Source organism: Erythranthe guttata, chromosome 10, assembly GCF_056151865.1.
Source record: "Erythranthe guttata isolate IM_541 chromosome 10, IM_541, whole genome shotgun sequence".
Classification (NCBI taxonomy): Eukaryota; Viridiplantae; Streptophyta; class Magnoliopsida; order Lamiales; family Phrymaceae; genus Erythranthe; species Erythranthe guttata.
Window position 1 is genome coordinate 19,239,860 of NC_142542.1, and position 16,747 is coordinate 19,256,606.

Below are 16,747 nucleotides of genomic sequence, written 5' to 3' on the forward strand. Positions count from 1 at the left end.
CACACACACACACACACACACACATACGCATCATGCATGTGAACATGTACGTCAATATCAGACTTTCGATATGTAATTCAAACTTTGAAATGAATTAGTTATGTCACTAACCCTAGCTAGCTAGCTACCTATATTACTATATATATATATATATATATATATATATATATATATATATATATATATATATATATATATATATATATATATATATATATATAGAGAGAGAGAGAGAGAGAGAGAGAGAGAGAGAGAGAGAGAGAGAGAGAGAGAGAGAGAGAGAGAGAGAGAGAGAGAGAGAGAGAGAGAGAGAGAGAGTTGAGAGTTCAACTAATGCGTAGAGCTTTTGGTAGTTTTATTGACTAATTTGGTTGCAAAGACTTAATAAGGTGGTGGGACAAATAATAGCTATATTTGCACATGTAGTGATGAGTGACATTTGATGGGGTTCAATTGCAACTTTTAGTTCCTTTTAATATACAAATTATATTTAACTAATACTAAAGAGATACAAATTAAAGAAGTGCAAACTCAGAAATGGCATATATCACATCATTTTTGGTATAATTTTGAACCTATTTATTGTTATTTATTATGATCTAGGGTTCATGTGATCTCTCTCTCTCTCTCTCTCTCTCTCTCTCTCTTTCTATATATATATATATATATATATATCACCATATTTAAAATTGGCTTCATCTCTATAGAATATTGATGGGTTTATTAATTAAAGAGTCATCAAATTAAAAATACATATTAGCAAAAAAAAAATATATATATATATATATAGCTACATTAGGGGAATAAAAGGCATGTGATTTAGAGTAGAATATAAAAGAGGATAGGATTAGGGAACATCATAAGTATTATTGTACTATATATTATCTCATCTTAGCTTATATTATATACTTGCTGTCGGCCTCCTTTATAAGACACGCATTTGTTTATTGTAATAATTAAATATTTAATTACTAAATCACAATATTCTATTAATTAATTAGTTAACATAATGTTTCATTCTAATTAAACATCATTTTAATTATGTGACATGTCTACGTGTGAGCTATTCATGTTAGACCAAAATGGCTGAATTCTTTGTCCAGCATAATTATTGGACTTTCTTTTCATAAATCAAATTAAATTAAGTATAAATACATATAATGTTGTTGAATAATTGAAGGTTTGATTTGATGATACTAGTAGCTGGGGTAATAGTTTATTGGGTAAATTACAACCACGTACCCCTGAGGTATGGACAAATTACGAAAACCCCCATCTTGTTTGGATAATTACAACCACCCCTCAACTTCTCAAATTTAGTGGAATCTTCGAGATTATATGGAATATTATAATCACTTTTTTACCCGTTTTATCCCATTTGAACTCTACATTTTGAAGCAAGATGATCATAATATGTGTTTTTTGGCATGTATATATCAGATTGTGGTGCATCAGAAACTGTATTTTTACGCATAACGAGTACAAACTAGAGCACATTACACTAAATCTAGATGATTATGTTGAATTTGACACCATAAGAGTGGAAGTGTAAGAGCAAATCATAGTTGAGGGGGTTAGATGTAATTATCCAAACAAGAGGGGTTTTTTTTGTAAATTGACCATACCTCAAGGGGGTGTTTGTAATTTACCCTAGTTTATTATTGTATATATATTATTATTGGTATAGGCATACAGTAAACTTGGCCTAACTTATAATTAAATATACTGAATTTATTAGTTATTACCAACGTACGAGGTCACATTCGTATTTGTCCATATTCTTCAGCCGACCAATTAGAACTATATATATATTATTTTATATATTATACAATATTAAATATTAAATATTAACTAACATGGTTGACAATATAACGTATCTAGTGCAATTATGCTTCACTGTTTTTTGGTCTTCTTTTTCCTCCGGCTGGTCGGTTGCGTTGAATAAAATATTATGGCTATGGGGCTATAAATTATACAAGGGGTTCATATGCAAAATATTCAAATTATAGGGGGTTAACTGCTATGTACCCTATTTTATTTACATACTATAATATATAATTATATATTACTAGTACTCGAACGCAATAAATCATTCTAAAATTAATGGACTGTAATGAATGCAAACATAGTTTTATAGTCATTCAACACACATATAAGCGTTCACGATATTCGATTGTGGTTCGACCAGCTCTCGATAACTGCATTATTGTTTTGCAATTGGAATATACCAAATTTAAATGTTATTCTCCAACTTGCATATGTCTCATTTATTGCATGAAATAATGAACCTTAGTGAAGTTATTTTGGATGGGATGTTTGATGCAAATAATTGGCTCTTATTATTTATTTATTTATTTTAATACTAAAAATGGCTTTACAAGACTGATATTAAATAGGAAAAATTTCCAAAACAGGAAAAAGGATATATAATGCAACCACTTGCATTGGCGTGCCTTTTAACATTAAGTCACACCATTATTGGGCAAGGAACAAAAATGAAATATATATATATATATTAATTAAGAAAAAATATACATATTATTAAGAAAAAAATAAAATGAAATATTTGTATTAAACAAATTGAAATATTTATATTAATTTAGAAAAAAAATGAAAGTTGAAAAATTACATCAAGAGTTAGGTGGTGGTTTCAAAAACTTTTGTAGAAATAGAAGTTGGAAAAACGGGAATTCGAATTTGAATCAATTGATACATAGAAGCTGACTTGCTCCAACCGTTCGGTAGTTTATATAGATAATCTAGTCATCCTTAAAGAAATCGTCCCTTTTCGTTTATTAATTATTACATGATTTATCGAAATATTTGTCGGGAACCACATCATATTATAATTCCATGCGTCACGGTATTAATTAAGATTAAGGAAGAAACAACAATCATTATTCAGCACTAAACTAAATCTTAATACATTATTATTAATGTGTCAATAAAGCACTTAAGTTCATTCTTTTTGTTCTTTTGATTTTATTATATATTTACTTCTAATTTCTTGTCGAACGCAATTATTGGTTGCTGAAAGACGACTCGTAAAAACCATGATCAGTTTCAATAATATTCGTTTTTCGGCTTTACACAAGTATGAAGAACTTCAATAAATGTTTCTCGGTTTTAGGAGAAACACATTAAAAAGACTAACATAATCTTGATCAAATTATGATGGGATAAATATGGGTAATACAGGAAAAATAAATTTAATGCAGTATTGTGAAATTACTAGAAATATATTTTACATTTCACACTCCATGTAAGTAAGATGAAAATTGGAACGGCATTTTTGAATTCACTCGATTCCACTAGAAAAATCTCGAATTTTGTGATAATTAATTTTTCATTTCAATTTTCAATATTCTAATTTCATATATATGTTTTCCAAAAAGATATTTGTTGGAAATCTTTTCAAATCTGAAACTGGATATTAGAAACAAAAATAAAAATCGATCCGAATCAATGTACCATAGAGTAAAATGATAAGATGCTAGACTTTGAAAGGTTGTGTGACAATATTTTCCAATAAATTAAATAAAAGGTGAAAAGTGACAAATGCCATAAACAGGGGGTTTTATTGCAATATGCCAAATGTACAAGATTTGGACACAGTTGAGGTATTATTTGTACGTTCCCTATATAGCAAATAGTATCTTATCATAGTACAAGAATATCTCCTTACCATCATAACCTAACCACTATAAATCCACACACACCACTACATACACCAAAAAAAAGGGGTAAATTACACCTAGACCCCTGGTGTATGCTAAGATAACTTTAAGGTCCATGTAGTATTAATAACTACAATCAAAGCCCTGAAACATGGTGAGAAACCCTAAACGAATAATGCATTGGATACGTTATTCCGTTAGAATTTTAACGGACTATTAGCATCAGGCGGTGGTGAAAACAACATAGACTTAGGAGGTGACATGATTCTCCGTGCATTTCTTAAATCCTTGTTATTTTTATATAAGATTTATAAATTTTTTCTTATAGTAACATTAATTGTCCCGCGTGAAACAAATAAAGTGCATATCGATCCTCAAGACATGAAATACATGAAATACTGGCTCATGTAATTGTTTCACGGGTTTAGTTGTAATTACCAATACTACAACGGCTTTAAAGTTATTTTAACATACTTCAGAGGTATAAGTGTAATTTACCCAAAAAATGTTTTAGAGCCGGTTTGGCTGAGATTATTTTAAACAGCTGATAAGCTCTAACGTCTGATAAGTTGTTTAGAAAACAACAAGAAATCCGATCGAACGAGTACAACGCTATCCAACCGTAACCCAATTGGCTATCAGGCTTCTTCTATGCTTGGTCCGGTTTTAAAAATCATTATTTCGACTACGAATTTAAATTTCCACGCCAGCATTTTGAACTTGTAGTGTGGTCTACAGGTTGGCCATTGATACCTATCAAGAATCACTCCAAAACATCAAATAATTTTTTTTTAAAAAATATTAAATATATATATATATGAGAATATAGAATATATAAACACAGTAGATGTTATATAAAGTTTGACAGCAGCAGAATCATGTAGACAGTGTACAAGTGCTGGAATCAAAGACTCCAAATTAAAGACAAAAGTGTAATAATAGTTTCAAACCTTTTTTCTCAGTGTCTCCCCATTTGAGACTGTCATCTCCACATCCCACCACTTTCCCCATTTTTATTCTCCAGTATTCCTTCCACACAGGCCCCTACACACACACACACACACACACACACACACACACACAATTTATTAAAAAAAAAAAAAAATTTGGATCGAAGGAGACAAAGTTCTAGAAATATTATTAGTATTATTATTACATAATAATAATTCTTGTTTTCAGACAAGAGATTTGTAATGTATATTTAAAGGCAGCAAGAAAATTATGGTTTTCAGACATAAACATGCACTCACATATATTTATGTCTATTAATAAAAAATATAATCAACAAAAAAAGGAACAAAAAATATTAGGCATGTTAGGTTGGCCAAACTCCAAAACAGGAAACTTTTCGACTTTCTGAATCACATTTGACTTTATAACAGAGTTGCATCAGGTAGGGGCCGGCGCCTCCTCATCCCTTAGTTCTTTTTTTTCTTCACTCATTTCCAACACAAATTAAACTCAAATTACTTACATGTATGTAAATTGTATGTAACATCTCCTTAATTAAAAAAAATATATTAAAAAAAAAAATTAACATAATTCATTACATATCCACCATCTGACAAATAGTGCATTTATGACAACATACAGAATCACCTTGCACCAAGAATGAAGTCATAAAGTTCCCAACATGTGAAACACTTTGCTGATTGGTCCATGTGTACTAATATATTTGCTCAAATTAGCCCTAAAATAAAGTATTTAACACAATCAATTAATCTGAGTAAAAATCTTATTTTCCTTGTACATACATATATCTCCACTAACACAAACTAATATACGGGCCCGCCTTCGATTTTCTTTATAATTAAATCTTTAAAAAAAAAAAAAAAACCCTTCTTTAAATTCACCCCCTTGACACACTTTGATTCACAGACAAAGAGAAAACACACATTAAAAGGGAAAAAGAAAAACCTTAGTATTCTGTAAGCAAAATGTTCTCTACACTATCTCACATCTTCTTAAAGAAACAAACTTTTTCCTTTCTTGGATTACTTTTCTGTCTTAGTTTCATGATAAACAAGGAGCATCTTTGTTCATCTAACCACCCTTTTCTCACCCCATTAACCGTAAATTCATCGATGGCGAATATAAAATTCGACGGTCGTTTATCGTTCACGAACGTCGAGCATGCAGCAAACGACTTTGGCAATAGACACCATCTAATGCCGTCGGCCGTTTTGAACCCTAAATCAATTTCCGATATTTCTTCCATCATAAAATATGTTTTCGATTTAGGTCTAAATTCTGAACTCACGGTGGCTGCGAGAGGCCACGGCCACTCTTTAGAAGGCCAAGCACAGGCTTATAAAGGTGTTGTAATAAAAATGGAATCTTTAAGGGTACCTGAGATGAGTTTTCAGACAGGCAAACGGCCGTATGTAGACGTGTCGGCTGGCGAGCTTTGGATAAATATTCTGCATGAGAGTGTTAAAAAGGGTTTAGCGCCGAAATCTTGGACCGACTATCTTCACCTCACAGTCGGTGGGACTTTATCGAACGCTGGAATTAGCGGGCAAGCCTTCCGACATGGCCCGCAGATTAATAATGTCTACCGATTGCAAGTTGTCACTGGTAATAAATCTATGTTGCAAGAATTTTTTTTTCTTTTTTTTTTCAAGAATCAAGAAAGTTAGTAGTGGGAAAACATAAATCGTTGTAATGTACTAACCTTAACATTTTTTTTTTTCGTGCAGGCAGAGGAGAAGTGGCGACTTGTTCGGAGGAGCAGAACAGCGATCTGTTTCATGCTGTTCTTGGAGGATTAGGACAGTTTGGAATCATTACACAGGCTAGAATCGCCTTAGAACCTGCCCCGAAAATGGTAACATTTGTAATAAACCAACAGAAATATTAATTACGAAAAAAAGATTCTTTTTTTTTTATATATATAACGTATGTCTTTCAGGTTAAATGGATCAGAGCACTTTACGCAGACTTTTCGACATTCGCCAAGGATCAAGAGCGAATAATATCTTCCGCAAATTCATTCGATTATGTAGAAGGGTTCGTCATTATAAACAGAACTGGCTTATTAAACAACTGGAGATCGTCTTTCAACCCGAAAGATCCTGTTCAGGCGAACGAGTTCACTTCCGAAGGCAAGATTCTGTTTTGCCTGGAAGTTGCAAAATACTACAATCCCGAAGAATCCGACAATCACATTAATCAGGTCAGAATCTTTTACCTTTTTGTGCGTTTATCTCAAAAAAAAAAAAAAAATTGCTTCCGAAGTAAAGAATTTTCGCCCTTTCACATGCAGGAAATCGATACCCTCTTATCGGAACTGAACTACATCAAGTCCACTCTTTTTCTGTCGGAAGTTTCTTACATCGATTTTCTTGACCGCGTCCACGTGTCCGAAATAAAACTAAAGGAAAAGGGTTTGTGGGATGTTCCTCACCCATGGCTAAACCTTCTCGTTCCAAAAAGAAGTATTCACGATTTTGCCCACGAAGTTTTCGGCAACATTCTCAAAGATACAAGCAATGGCCCTGTCCTAATCTACCCTGTCAACAAATCAAAGTACTAAACCTCAATCACACAACTAATTAAGGTTGTCTATTTCCAAATTAGTATCTAATTTCCATCTTCATTCTTACACCACAGATGGAAACACAGGACATCCTTAATCACACCCGACGAAGATGTTTTCTACCTAGTGGCATTTCTATCTTCGGCAATGCCTTCTTCCACCGGAAAAGACGGGCTAGAACATATTCTAACACAGAACAAGAAAATCCTGAGTTATTGCGGTGGGCCCCACCTCGGAATTAAACAGTACTTACCTCATTACACCACTCGAGAAGAGTGGAAAGCTCACTTCGGCGATCAATGGGAAGTTTTCTGCCGGAGAAAATCGAGTTACGACCCCTTGGCAATCCTAGCTCCTGGACAAAGAATATTCCAAAGGAAAAAAGCTTTCGCACTACAGTGATTAAAAAAGCCGAAATATTATCACTTAATATATATATAAGAGCTCTAAGAAGATAGGCAAACGCCACTTTTAAGTGTAAATACTTCTAGAATGTTTTGTACTTCCCTCGGGCGAATTTTACAATTAGAATTACTATAAAAAAAAACGCGCTTTAGTGCTCTAAAAAAAATCTTACTATTTGAAGTCCGAAAATTACTTAAAACATCAGATACATCACTCGATTCACTTATTAGTTTCACTACTCCAGCCAAGACCAGGTCTTTTGATTTCTTCGTTCAAATCCTCATAGCCTCGTGCGTCACGTATATTGGCCTCGAAATCAGTGAAATCGCTCGCAATTGGAAGGAAACTACTTATATCATCTCTTGCTCCAAACCCTCCAGCCCGTGTCACTTCATCGGAAGTTACGGAAGCTTCGATATTTACCGCTTCGTACGCAGCATCTTTACCGTTGTTGATAATGTTTTTCGGAGGATCGGACACTCTTTCAGCAGAATCTTCGTAGCCCTCAACTTTGCGAAGATGGTCCTCGAAATCAGTGCAATCACGTGCAATAGGTAGGATAGTGCTGATGTCATCGGTGGCTCCAAAGCCACCAGCCAAAATGACTTCATCGGTAGTTATACGAGCTTCGGCATTTACTTCTCCGACAGTATCTCCAGGGGCAGGAGTGTCTTTCTTTGAGCTGCTGTTACCCTTATCTGTTTTTGGGAGAAGAAAATAGAGGCCGGTTAATAATACGAAATAATTTTGGTTTGTTGAAGCACTCCAGCCATGTTCTCTGTTTTCGATTTTTCATAATTTTCCTTTTTAAAGAAAATAGCTGATGTCCCTTATGCATCACCTTATCTACCAAACAATATAAACGAGACACGAAGAATTACATCTCGTTTAACTGCTGCTTCATATATAGGTATCTGATGCAAATTCCAAAATTTTACGAGTTGCTTTCTCAAATAGTTGATTTTAGCGAAACAATTATACACGAGGCAACAGCCACATTACAATCGAAAAAAACGTATGACAATACTTTCAAAAATAGATACGCTATAATTCGATTTTTTTTCTTCTAGTAAACCCCATGCTCGAAACACGAATAACAGAGACGAAGACTAAAACTGTAGAGAAATTGAAATTACAGCATTCCATATGTAAAACTTCCACAAATTTCATAAAAATAATCCATTTTTGTTTGAAAAAAAATTAAAAATACCTTGGGTAGTTTCGTATGAGCCAAACTCCATGATTGGTAGCAACTTTTAAGATGTATATATATCACTTCTTTAGCATCTGCAATGACAACAATTTGAGAAGCTCAAAATCATATTTGATAAACAACAATTTTATTGCAAACGACGACGTTTAGATAGCTCAATTTATGTCTGAATAAAATTCAGATATATTATCTCAGCAACAATCTCTCTCTCTCAAAAAAAAAGTATATATCATGGAATCTAAGCTACACAAATTAAGCAAATTTAAAGAAAAGCAAAACCCTCTGCACGCAGACGAACATGAATTAAGAGAGAGAGAGAGAGAGAGAGAGAGAGAGGGGTTTTTAGTACATCTTGGGCACCGGTGAGAAGCTGGCGGCGGTTGTCTGGTTTTAGGTTGTTTACTCGTAGAGCTGAAGTAAAGCAGTATTCTCAAACAGCTAACGTGTTGGACACGTGGCTTGCGTTTGTGCGACGCCAAACACCATTTGGTTATGGGGGAATAACCTCGGAAAAACAAAATCTCCAACTTTAGGGCCTGTTTGATTCCATCGTTTTTTTTCTTTTCCCCAATTGTTTTTGTAATTCTAAAAACAATAGTAATTACAAAATTGCCATTCGACAGTAATTAACAAACTGCCACTCAAGAGAGAGAGAGAGACGGGTCGTGTTGACGACGGTTGAATGAGCCCCTACATACGGGAGGCGTGGAGGCAACGGTGGCGACGGAGACAGCGGCGGATGCACAATATGAGAAGTGATGATTGGCTAGGATTTTTTGACGATTTGGAAATTAAGAATTGAGAAATCATATTTATTTTTTAACTTTTTAATTTTTAATTTTGAGAGATTTGTTTTGGGATTTAATTGGGTCCACTTCATTTTCTTGATCAATTTTCAATAGATCCAAAGTGGATCCACATCGATCAAGTTTTTAAAAGTTATCGACTTAGTCCGTTTTATTTCTAACTAAATTTAATAAAAACAGAGTCCACGTGGATCGAATCGAATCTGATCAGATTCGTGGAACCGAATCCAAATTACCAACCCCCATACGAAGACAAGGGATTATGGATCGACGAGACATTTGACACACATGAGTTTATCGGCATATTCCAAAAAGTATGACATAAAATATGAATATATTAAGAAATTGAAGTGTTCGCGGCAATGTTCTTCTTAATACGAGCATGTAAGTTGTTAATATCGAATTAACAACTTTCAAGTGTTTTTTTTTCTATTTTTATGTAAACAGCCAAACACGCCACTAAACAGGTAACAATAGTGTTTATAAGGTAACAGTAACGTTCAAATTAATCAAAATTCAAATGAGAAAAAAAAACCCCAAAACCTAAAAACCCTCCCATAATTTCAAAAAAGTTACCGAAAATTCGGATATCTGTAGCTTTCATCTCTTCCATTTCAAGCAGATCAATCCCCAAAATCTCTGTCCTTCTTACGTTTTTTGTTGCCGATTGTGGACAAAATCCCCAATTAGCCCCCACAAATTCACCACCCCGCCGGAATCTAGCTCCGAAATGTCACCTCCGATAGCTTCTCCACACAAACCCGATTTCCCTTCGATGCAGGGTTTTAATTTTTCTGCAGGTGCGACTGATGCTGCTGGATTTAATCAATCGAAAATCGGTCCTGAAAAATCGAATATTTCGAGTCGGTCGAGGCCTAGGCTGATGAAGATAAGGAGGAAACAAATGGCGGTTCATCAAGATGGAAAATCTGTGAAAGGTGATTTGGGTTTGAATGGGTTTAGTGATTTTAGTGGTGGGATTAAGTTTGACGCTGAGTTGAGGAATGAGTCTGAGGGTAGTAATGGAAATTCTGAGCCAAATGGGAGTGTGAGGGTGGGTGATTCAAATGGGAACATTGATCAACATGGGAATGGATTAGGTTTTGGTGGTAATTTGAATGATTCTGTATTTGGTTTGGGATTAGGGAGTGGGAAGACCTTGTTTGGTTCTAGCATTAATAACTCCACAAGCAATTTACACTGGAATAAGGGTGATGAAGTTTTGTTTTCCTCGAGCAAAGATAGCTCAAATGTAGACTCGGCGAAAGAAACTGTGAGTTCACTACTTGGAGCTTCTAGGGCTGGTTCTGTGACGTATGTGGATTTGCCAGGTGGGGGTTCTGTTTCGGGTCCAAACAATTGTGGATTGCCAACGGATACGAATTCGGAAAGACAGCAGTTTGTCTTCGATGTTGCTAGAAGTGAGTCTGGTTCGTATTCAAATTTCAGTGCAGAAGCGTCTAGAGGAGATTTGGGGCAATCAGAGGTTCATGAGTTCCATGAATCTGATCAAACTGAATTTGTGTTTGGTTCACGTAAGTATGACCCATCCTCACGGAACTTAGACCAGCAAGATTCAAAGAAGTCCGATTTGCATTTTAGTGTTGGTGAGTTTGGGAACCTTGACAGTGCAAAATTTGTATTTGGTGCAGCAACAAGTGCATCTTCTGTGTTCAGTTCAAATCTAGAGAAGCAAGAATCTGGGAAAGTCATGGACAACGGTGAGTCTGATAAAGGTGCTCAAAATGCCGAATTTGATAGGACGGGTAAAGTTGAATTGGATGCTTCTGGAGATTCCAAAAAGGTCTGTCATCCTTGCTCTCAGTTCTCATTTAATTGGAACGACAGTAGTAGCGAAAATAATGTAAAATTTGTGTTTGGTTGGAATGATAGTGATGCTAAATTAGGCACGGATTTGGAAAAAAAACCCATTCCTCCAAGTGTGGGTACGTCTAGCTTTACAGATGGGACCAGTGGTGTTTTTGTTTTTGGAGGACCCAAAGGCAAAGAGCATTGCAATTCTGATGGAACTATCAAGTTTTTTAGTGGCATGGATCAATTGAATGGGGGGGAAACGGAAGATTGTAATGGTTCCAGGCAGGATAACCGTAGTACTGGTTCAAATATTGACTCTAAATTTCAAAACAATAATAGTTCAGGTGGCTCTGTTGAGAAAGGTCCTGCATTTAGTATATCAGAAGAGATGAAGCGATTGAACGTCGGTGAATCTGAAGTTGATTCTAACAATACTAACTTTTCTGTGAATAACGATAATGTGTTTGTATTTGGAAATGACCAGAAAAAGTCTGGTTTTGAAAAGGAGAATCCTCCGGTAAATATGAATGAGGCGATTCCAGATGTGAGTCACTCGACACGCAATAACTCCGAGTCAAACAGACCTTCTTCATCTTTGTTCCCATCTGTTGTTGGAATAGACATCCAATTAGATGGGGAATTTAGTGAGGCACCATCTATGAATAAAAATGAGAAAGATAGTATTAGTTTGGCAAGCAAAGTGGCTGAATTAGGGTTGTCGGATGCAGATTGTAGCACACCAAATGCGAAATTTGTCTTGTCAAACTTCAATTTATTCCCTGCCATAAATAAGAAGTTGGATAATACAAATAGTAAGCTATTGGGTAGCAGAAGATCAAAGAAGAGAAACGGAAAGACAAAGCAAAAACCTGTGGTCCATCAGTTTTTTAGCCAGGATAGTGTGTCTAAAGAAGACAGTTCACAGTTAAATCACAGGTCTCCTGGTTGGGGTTCACCCATGGATTTTTCACCTTATCAAGATACTAGTGCTAGTAATACTTCGCAGGCATATATTGATACTGGAACTAAACTAGAATTTTCACTGAACGAGAAACCTGAACCCTGTGAAAGGCCTCATGATGAAGAGAGCGGGTCAAATTTATCTCCTTCATTACCTGCACAAGATGGCCTGTCGGCCATAAGACGACAATACAAGGTAAAGAAGTATAAGTTGAAAGATCGTTTAAATCATACAGTCCAAGGCGGTAATTCTGACAAGGAAAATGCTGAGCAAGAATCTGTGGGAACTGCAACTCATGAATTATGCGAGCATTGGCGAACAAGGTATGCACGTCTCAATAATGAATCTCTTTCCAACATCTACCCCTCTCCATTAGTTCTAGGGAAACACAATTTATTCTGAGTTTTTTTTTCTTTTTCTGTGCCTGTTTGGTTTTGATGTTGATTTATGATCAACTATTGTTTACAAGCATTTACTAGGATTACTTGAATAATCCTTTTTTTTCCAGGGGAAACCAGGCTTATCATGCTAGGAAACTTTCTATAGCTGAGGAGTTTTACTCAATGGGAATCAATTCTGTCCAACATGTCAATATCCTAGGATACTCCATGAAGCCACTTCTACTCTGCTATAGCAACCGTGCTGCCACACGAATGTCACTTGGGAGAATGAGAGAAGCCTTAGAAGATTGCACAAAAGCTACTGAACTAGACCCAAAATTCTTGAAAGTTACATTAAGGGCTGGAAAGTAAGTACTATGCCCTTATTTTGTCTTTCTGGTTCTCAGTGTTCTGTCTATTCAATACTGTGCTACAATAGATGCAGCAATTGAAAGTATTTACCTATATGTAACTTAACTGTTCTTTCATGTTATTTGGAATAACTGTCTACCGGATGTATGAACTCTCTGCTATTTATAATTTTGCAGTTGTTATTTGGTGTTGGGAGAAGTTGAGGATGCTATTCAGTGTTACACAAAATGCTTGAGTGCTGACCTGTGCTTAGATAGGAAAGCTACAATTGAAGCTGCTGATGGCCTGCAAAAGGCAAAGGTGAGTAATTATTATTAGTCATTGTCCTCAACTATCCCTTGTCCATTTCTGGTTAGACAAAATTTATTGTGAATAATATGATGTTAATATGTCTCCTTCTAATCTATCTATTTGATACATTTAACAAGACAGAAGCATGTTGCGGACATATTCTACTGTATTAAGACTTAGTGTCAAGAGATTGGTTTACCTTAGATTTCCATGGATACCTTTTGAGACTTCAACATTTCTTGATTCTTTCTTCTGAGATGAGTTTGAACTCGAAGAAGCTTTCTTTACTAGAATTCTTGTTTATTTGATATACAAATATGTCATCATGTGATCAACGGTTTTGTGGTTGTCAGAGAGTAGCTGAATACATGGATCAGTCTGCCAAACTATTGTTGGAAAGAACCGATACCGCTGCAAACAGTGCTCTAGTGAACATCGGGGAGGCGTTGTCAGTAAGCCGTTACTCAGAGAGATTGCTCAAGATGAAAGGAGATGCTCTATGCATTGTATGTGCCGATTAATGTCTCACCTATTTCACATTCAATTTTATCATATACAAAACTATTCCGAGGTTCTGACGATGTCCTAATGTGGCTATGTTATTGGTACAGCTGCGGATGTATGACAAGGTGATTCAACACTGTGAACAAACTCTAGATATTGCCAGAAAGAATTTTGGTGCTGATCAATTGATGTTGTGGAGGTCCCACCTGCTGGCCAAGTCCCACTATTGTCTAGGAAGGCTTGAACTGGCTCTTGATTTGATTGAAAAACAAGAAAAGTTGCCTGTCAGCTCCGGGTAAAACTCAGTGGCCATAAATCAGCAATTATGTTATGTCTTTAAATATTTAATTATTTATTGAAATGTTAATTACATATTTCATCATGTAGGTCTGAGGATGTGAGTCAGGAATCAATTGCTTTAGCTGCCACTATACAAGAACTCTTGGGCTTGAAAGTATGCATTATGAACTGTTAACTGTTGTTGCTTAGGTTTCTATTAAGATACTTCTGATTTTATAACTGCTTTAGTTCTAGAATTGCAGAAAGAGTAATTTCCCTTTCTTTTCTTGTTCACGAAACAGAAATTGGGAAATGAAGCCTTTAATTCCGGAAGGTATACCGACGCTATAGAGAATTATAATGCTGCTATATCGAAAAGTTTCGAGTCACGCCCTTTCTTGGCTGTCTGCTTCTGCAACCGTGCTGCTGCATACCAATCAATAAGCCAAATTGTTGATGCCATTGCAGACTGTAGTGTAGCTATCGCTCTCAATGAAAATTATGAAAAGGTGGGTATAAATAAAGATAATTATTAGTTACTAAGAATAGGATTATTATTTTATACGACTGTATTACAGTTTAAACTTTAAACTAATATCAAATTTAGCAGCTAAAAATATAGATTGCATTTTTATGGACGTCGTTTATTGACAACCACCTTTGTTAACTAAGTTCTTGGCTTTGTACGTAGGCGATTTCAAGGAGAGCTACTTTACACGAGATGATTAGGGACTATAAGCAAGCAGTTTATGATCTTCAGAGACTGATCTCTCTTCTTGAAAGTCAATCACAAACCAAAAGTCAACAAAATGTTACTCAAAGTAAATCAGGTGGTGGCAGTGTGAAGGATTTAAGAAAAGCTCGCCGTCGTCTTTCATCACTTGAAGAAAAGTCTAAAAAGGAAATTTCTCTGGATCATTACCTTATTTTGTAAGTCCAGTATTCATATTTGATTTTAGTTTTAAAATTCGTGCATTGAGATGAAAACTGAAATACATGTGAAGCCATCGTTTTTTATTTCCAGTATAGAAAATACTGTACTTTGAGCATGTAAAAAGCATGAATCAATCTTTTTATTTTTTGGCAGGGGAATCAAAGCATCTGATGCTGAATCTGATATCAAGAAAGCATATCGAAAGGCAGCTCTCAGGCATCATCCAGACAAGGTCTTTAATAAGACATCTCTCTTAGTTATGTCATTCTGCGGTTAAACATTGTTGGATATTCTTGTTTTGATACATCCTAGTTTATGGTATGTGTGTAGGCTGGTCAAGTTTTTGCAAAGAGTGATGTTGGGGATGATGGAACATTATGGAAGCAATTTGGCGAGAAAATATACAAAGATGCTGATAGGCTATTCAAAACAATTGGAGAGGCGTACGCTGTACTTTCCGATCCCTCCAAGGTATTTAAAATAACCAGGGATATATATGTATAAAAAGACGACCGATCTTTAATATCGGTGCATTGGATTTTCTTGCAGCGATCGAAGTATGATAGTGAAGAAGAGTTGAGGAATATTTACAGGGATTCTGGACGCCCGTCAACTTCTTACAGTTCCCCGTTCGAACGAGGAAGTGGTTGGTCTGGAAGACAAGCAGCAGGTTTTAGTACTTCATTTGAGAGAAACAATAATAGCAGGCGGAATTGGAATGAATCAAGATCACATTCACGGTGGCACTGGGAAGACTTGTAAGCTGTTTATCCATGACCGACTAAAGGAATATTCCAGATTCCGCTGAAAGAATTTTTTTGGGTTCGAAACTCGCCGATTTTTTGTTAAATCCCACTGGTAGTAGTGGTATTGGATAGTTATACATGGTATAACTATGATAGCTGCTGATAGTGCCATGTTATAATGAAGATGAGTGTAATAGATAGAGCACATTGATATTGATGATGAAATTTTTGGGGATGAATTATATAATCTTTGTATAAGTAAAGGTCAATTATTTTGGCGTTATATAGGGACAAATCTTTGTATAAGCCCATATGGGCCTATTGATTTGCAAAATGGTTCAGCCCAAAATCATTTTTACATATATGGACATAATAAAGCCCATCAAAGACAAAAATTATTCCTCAAATTATTTCACTAAAAATTGTGTACTATTAGCATTCAATTTTTCGTAATTTATTTGGCTAAGAGCAACTCCAATGGGAGTATTAAATGGATTATCGAACTCATAAACTACTTTTTTGATATCCTAAAATTAAAAATTTCTACTCCAATGGGAGTATCAAAATGGGTAAGTATTTTGATATTCTAACTTTTTTTATGTAAAAATACATCCTTGTGGCAATTGCAAATAAAAATACTAAAAAACTTCCAATTGATTATTAATTTTGATGGCCATGGTTGGAATAGATAAACTATAAATGAATATTAAAATATTATCTCAATTATCAAATAAAACTATAAATGAATATTAAAATATTATCTCAATTATCAAATAAGTATTTAATAATCCAATTTTGATGTTTAGCATTGGAGTTGCTCTAATAA

At 35.1% G+C, this 16,747-nt stretch overlaps 3 protein-coding genes and 1 long non-coding RNA gene across 4 annotated transcripts; 2 read left to right on the forward strand and 2 right to left on the reverse strand.

The window, feature by feature from the left end:
* Positions 1-4,039: 4,039 nt before the first annotated feature.
* LOC148767764 (uncharacterized) lies at positions 4,040-6,149 on the reverse strand. The gene is made up of 3 exons (XR_016033959.1): positions 6,027-6,149; positions 4,628-4,721; positions 4,040-4,430 (listed from the first exon to the last, which is right to left on the reverse strand). It is a non-coding gene; the product is annotated as an uncharacterized LOC148767764 (long non-coding RNA).
* CKX1 (cytokinin oxidase/dehydrogenase 1) lies at positions 5,540-7,717 on the forward strand. Its single transcript, XM_012972719.2, has 5 exons — positions 5,540-6,254; positions 6,377-6,504; positions 6,589-6,852; positions 6,943-7,205; positions 7,290-7,717. The coding sequence occupies exons 1-5, from the start codon at positions 5,615-5,617 to the stop codon at positions 7,615-7,617; spliced, it is 1,623 nt and encodes a 540-aa protein (XP_012828173.2). The 5' UTR covers positions 5,540-5,614; the 3' UTR covers positions 7,618-7,717.
* Positions 7,623-9,730, reverse strand: LOC105949414 (uncharacterized). Its single transcript, XM_012972721.2, has 3 exons — positions 9,183-9,730; positions 8,831-8,907; positions 7,623-8,318 (listed from the first exon to the last, which is right to left on the reverse strand). The coding sequence occupies exons 2-3, from the start codon at positions 8,859-8,861 to the stop codon at positions 7,840-7,842; spliced, it is 510 nt and encodes a 169-aa protein (XP_012828175.2). The 5' UTR covers positions 8,862-8,907; positions 9,183-9,730; the 3' UTR covers positions 7,623-7,839.
* A 178-nt stretch (positions 9,731-9,908) lies between these two features.
* TPR15 (Heat shock protein DnaJ with tetratricopeptide repeat-containing protein) lies at positions 9,909-16,328 on the forward strand. Its single transcript, XM_012972668.2, has 11 exons — positions 9,909-12,738; positions 12,924-13,163; positions 13,344-13,467; positions 13,812-13,964; positions 14,070-14,257; positions 14,350-14,416; positions 14,544-14,750; positions 14,933-15,171; positions 15,329-15,407; positions 15,506-15,646; positions 15,725-16,328. The coding sequence occupies exons 1-11, from the start codon at positions 10,370-10,372 to the stop codon at positions 15,935-15,937; spliced, it is 4,020 nt and encodes a 1,339-aa protein (XP_012828122.2). The 5' UTR covers positions 9,909-10,369; the 3' UTR covers positions 15,938-16,328.
* The last annotated feature ends 419 nt before the right edge of the window (positions 16,329-16,747 follow it).

Excerpts from the sequence above, each read along its gene's own strand:
- TPR15 (XM_012972668.2), top strand. The coding sequence starts at position 10,370 with ATGTCACCTCCGATAGCTTCTCCACACAAACCCGATTTCCCTTCGATG. Across the intron at positions 15,408-15,505 it reads TCAGGCATCATCCAGACAAG|GCTGGTCAAGTTTTTGCAAA; the intron begins GTCTTTAATAAG and ends GTATGTGTGTAG. Across the intron at positions 15,647-15,724 it reads TACTTTCCGATCCCTCCAAG|CGATCGAAGTATGATAGTGA; the intron begins GTATTTAAAATA and ends ATTTTCTTGCAG.
- LOC105949414 (XM_012972721.2), bottom strand. The coding sequence starts at position 8,861 with ATGGAGTTTGGCTCATACGAAACTACCCAAG. Across the intron at positions 8,319-8,830 it reads CTCATACGAAACTACCCAAG|ATAAGGGTAACAGCAGCTCA; the intron begins GTATTTTTAATT and ends TCCCAAAAACAG.
- CKX1 (XM_012972719.2), top strand. The coding sequence starts at position 5,615 with ATGTTCTCTACACTATCTCACATCTTCTTAAAGAAACAAACTTTTTCC. Across the intron at positions 6,505-6,588 it reads TAGAACCTGCCCCGAAAATG|GTTAAATGGATCAGAGCACT; the intron begins GTAACATTTGTA and ends TATGTCTTTCAG. Across the intron at positions 6,853-6,942 it reads CCGACAATCACATTAATCAG|GAAATCGATACCCTCTTATC; the intron begins GTCAGAATCTTT and ends TTTCACATGCAG.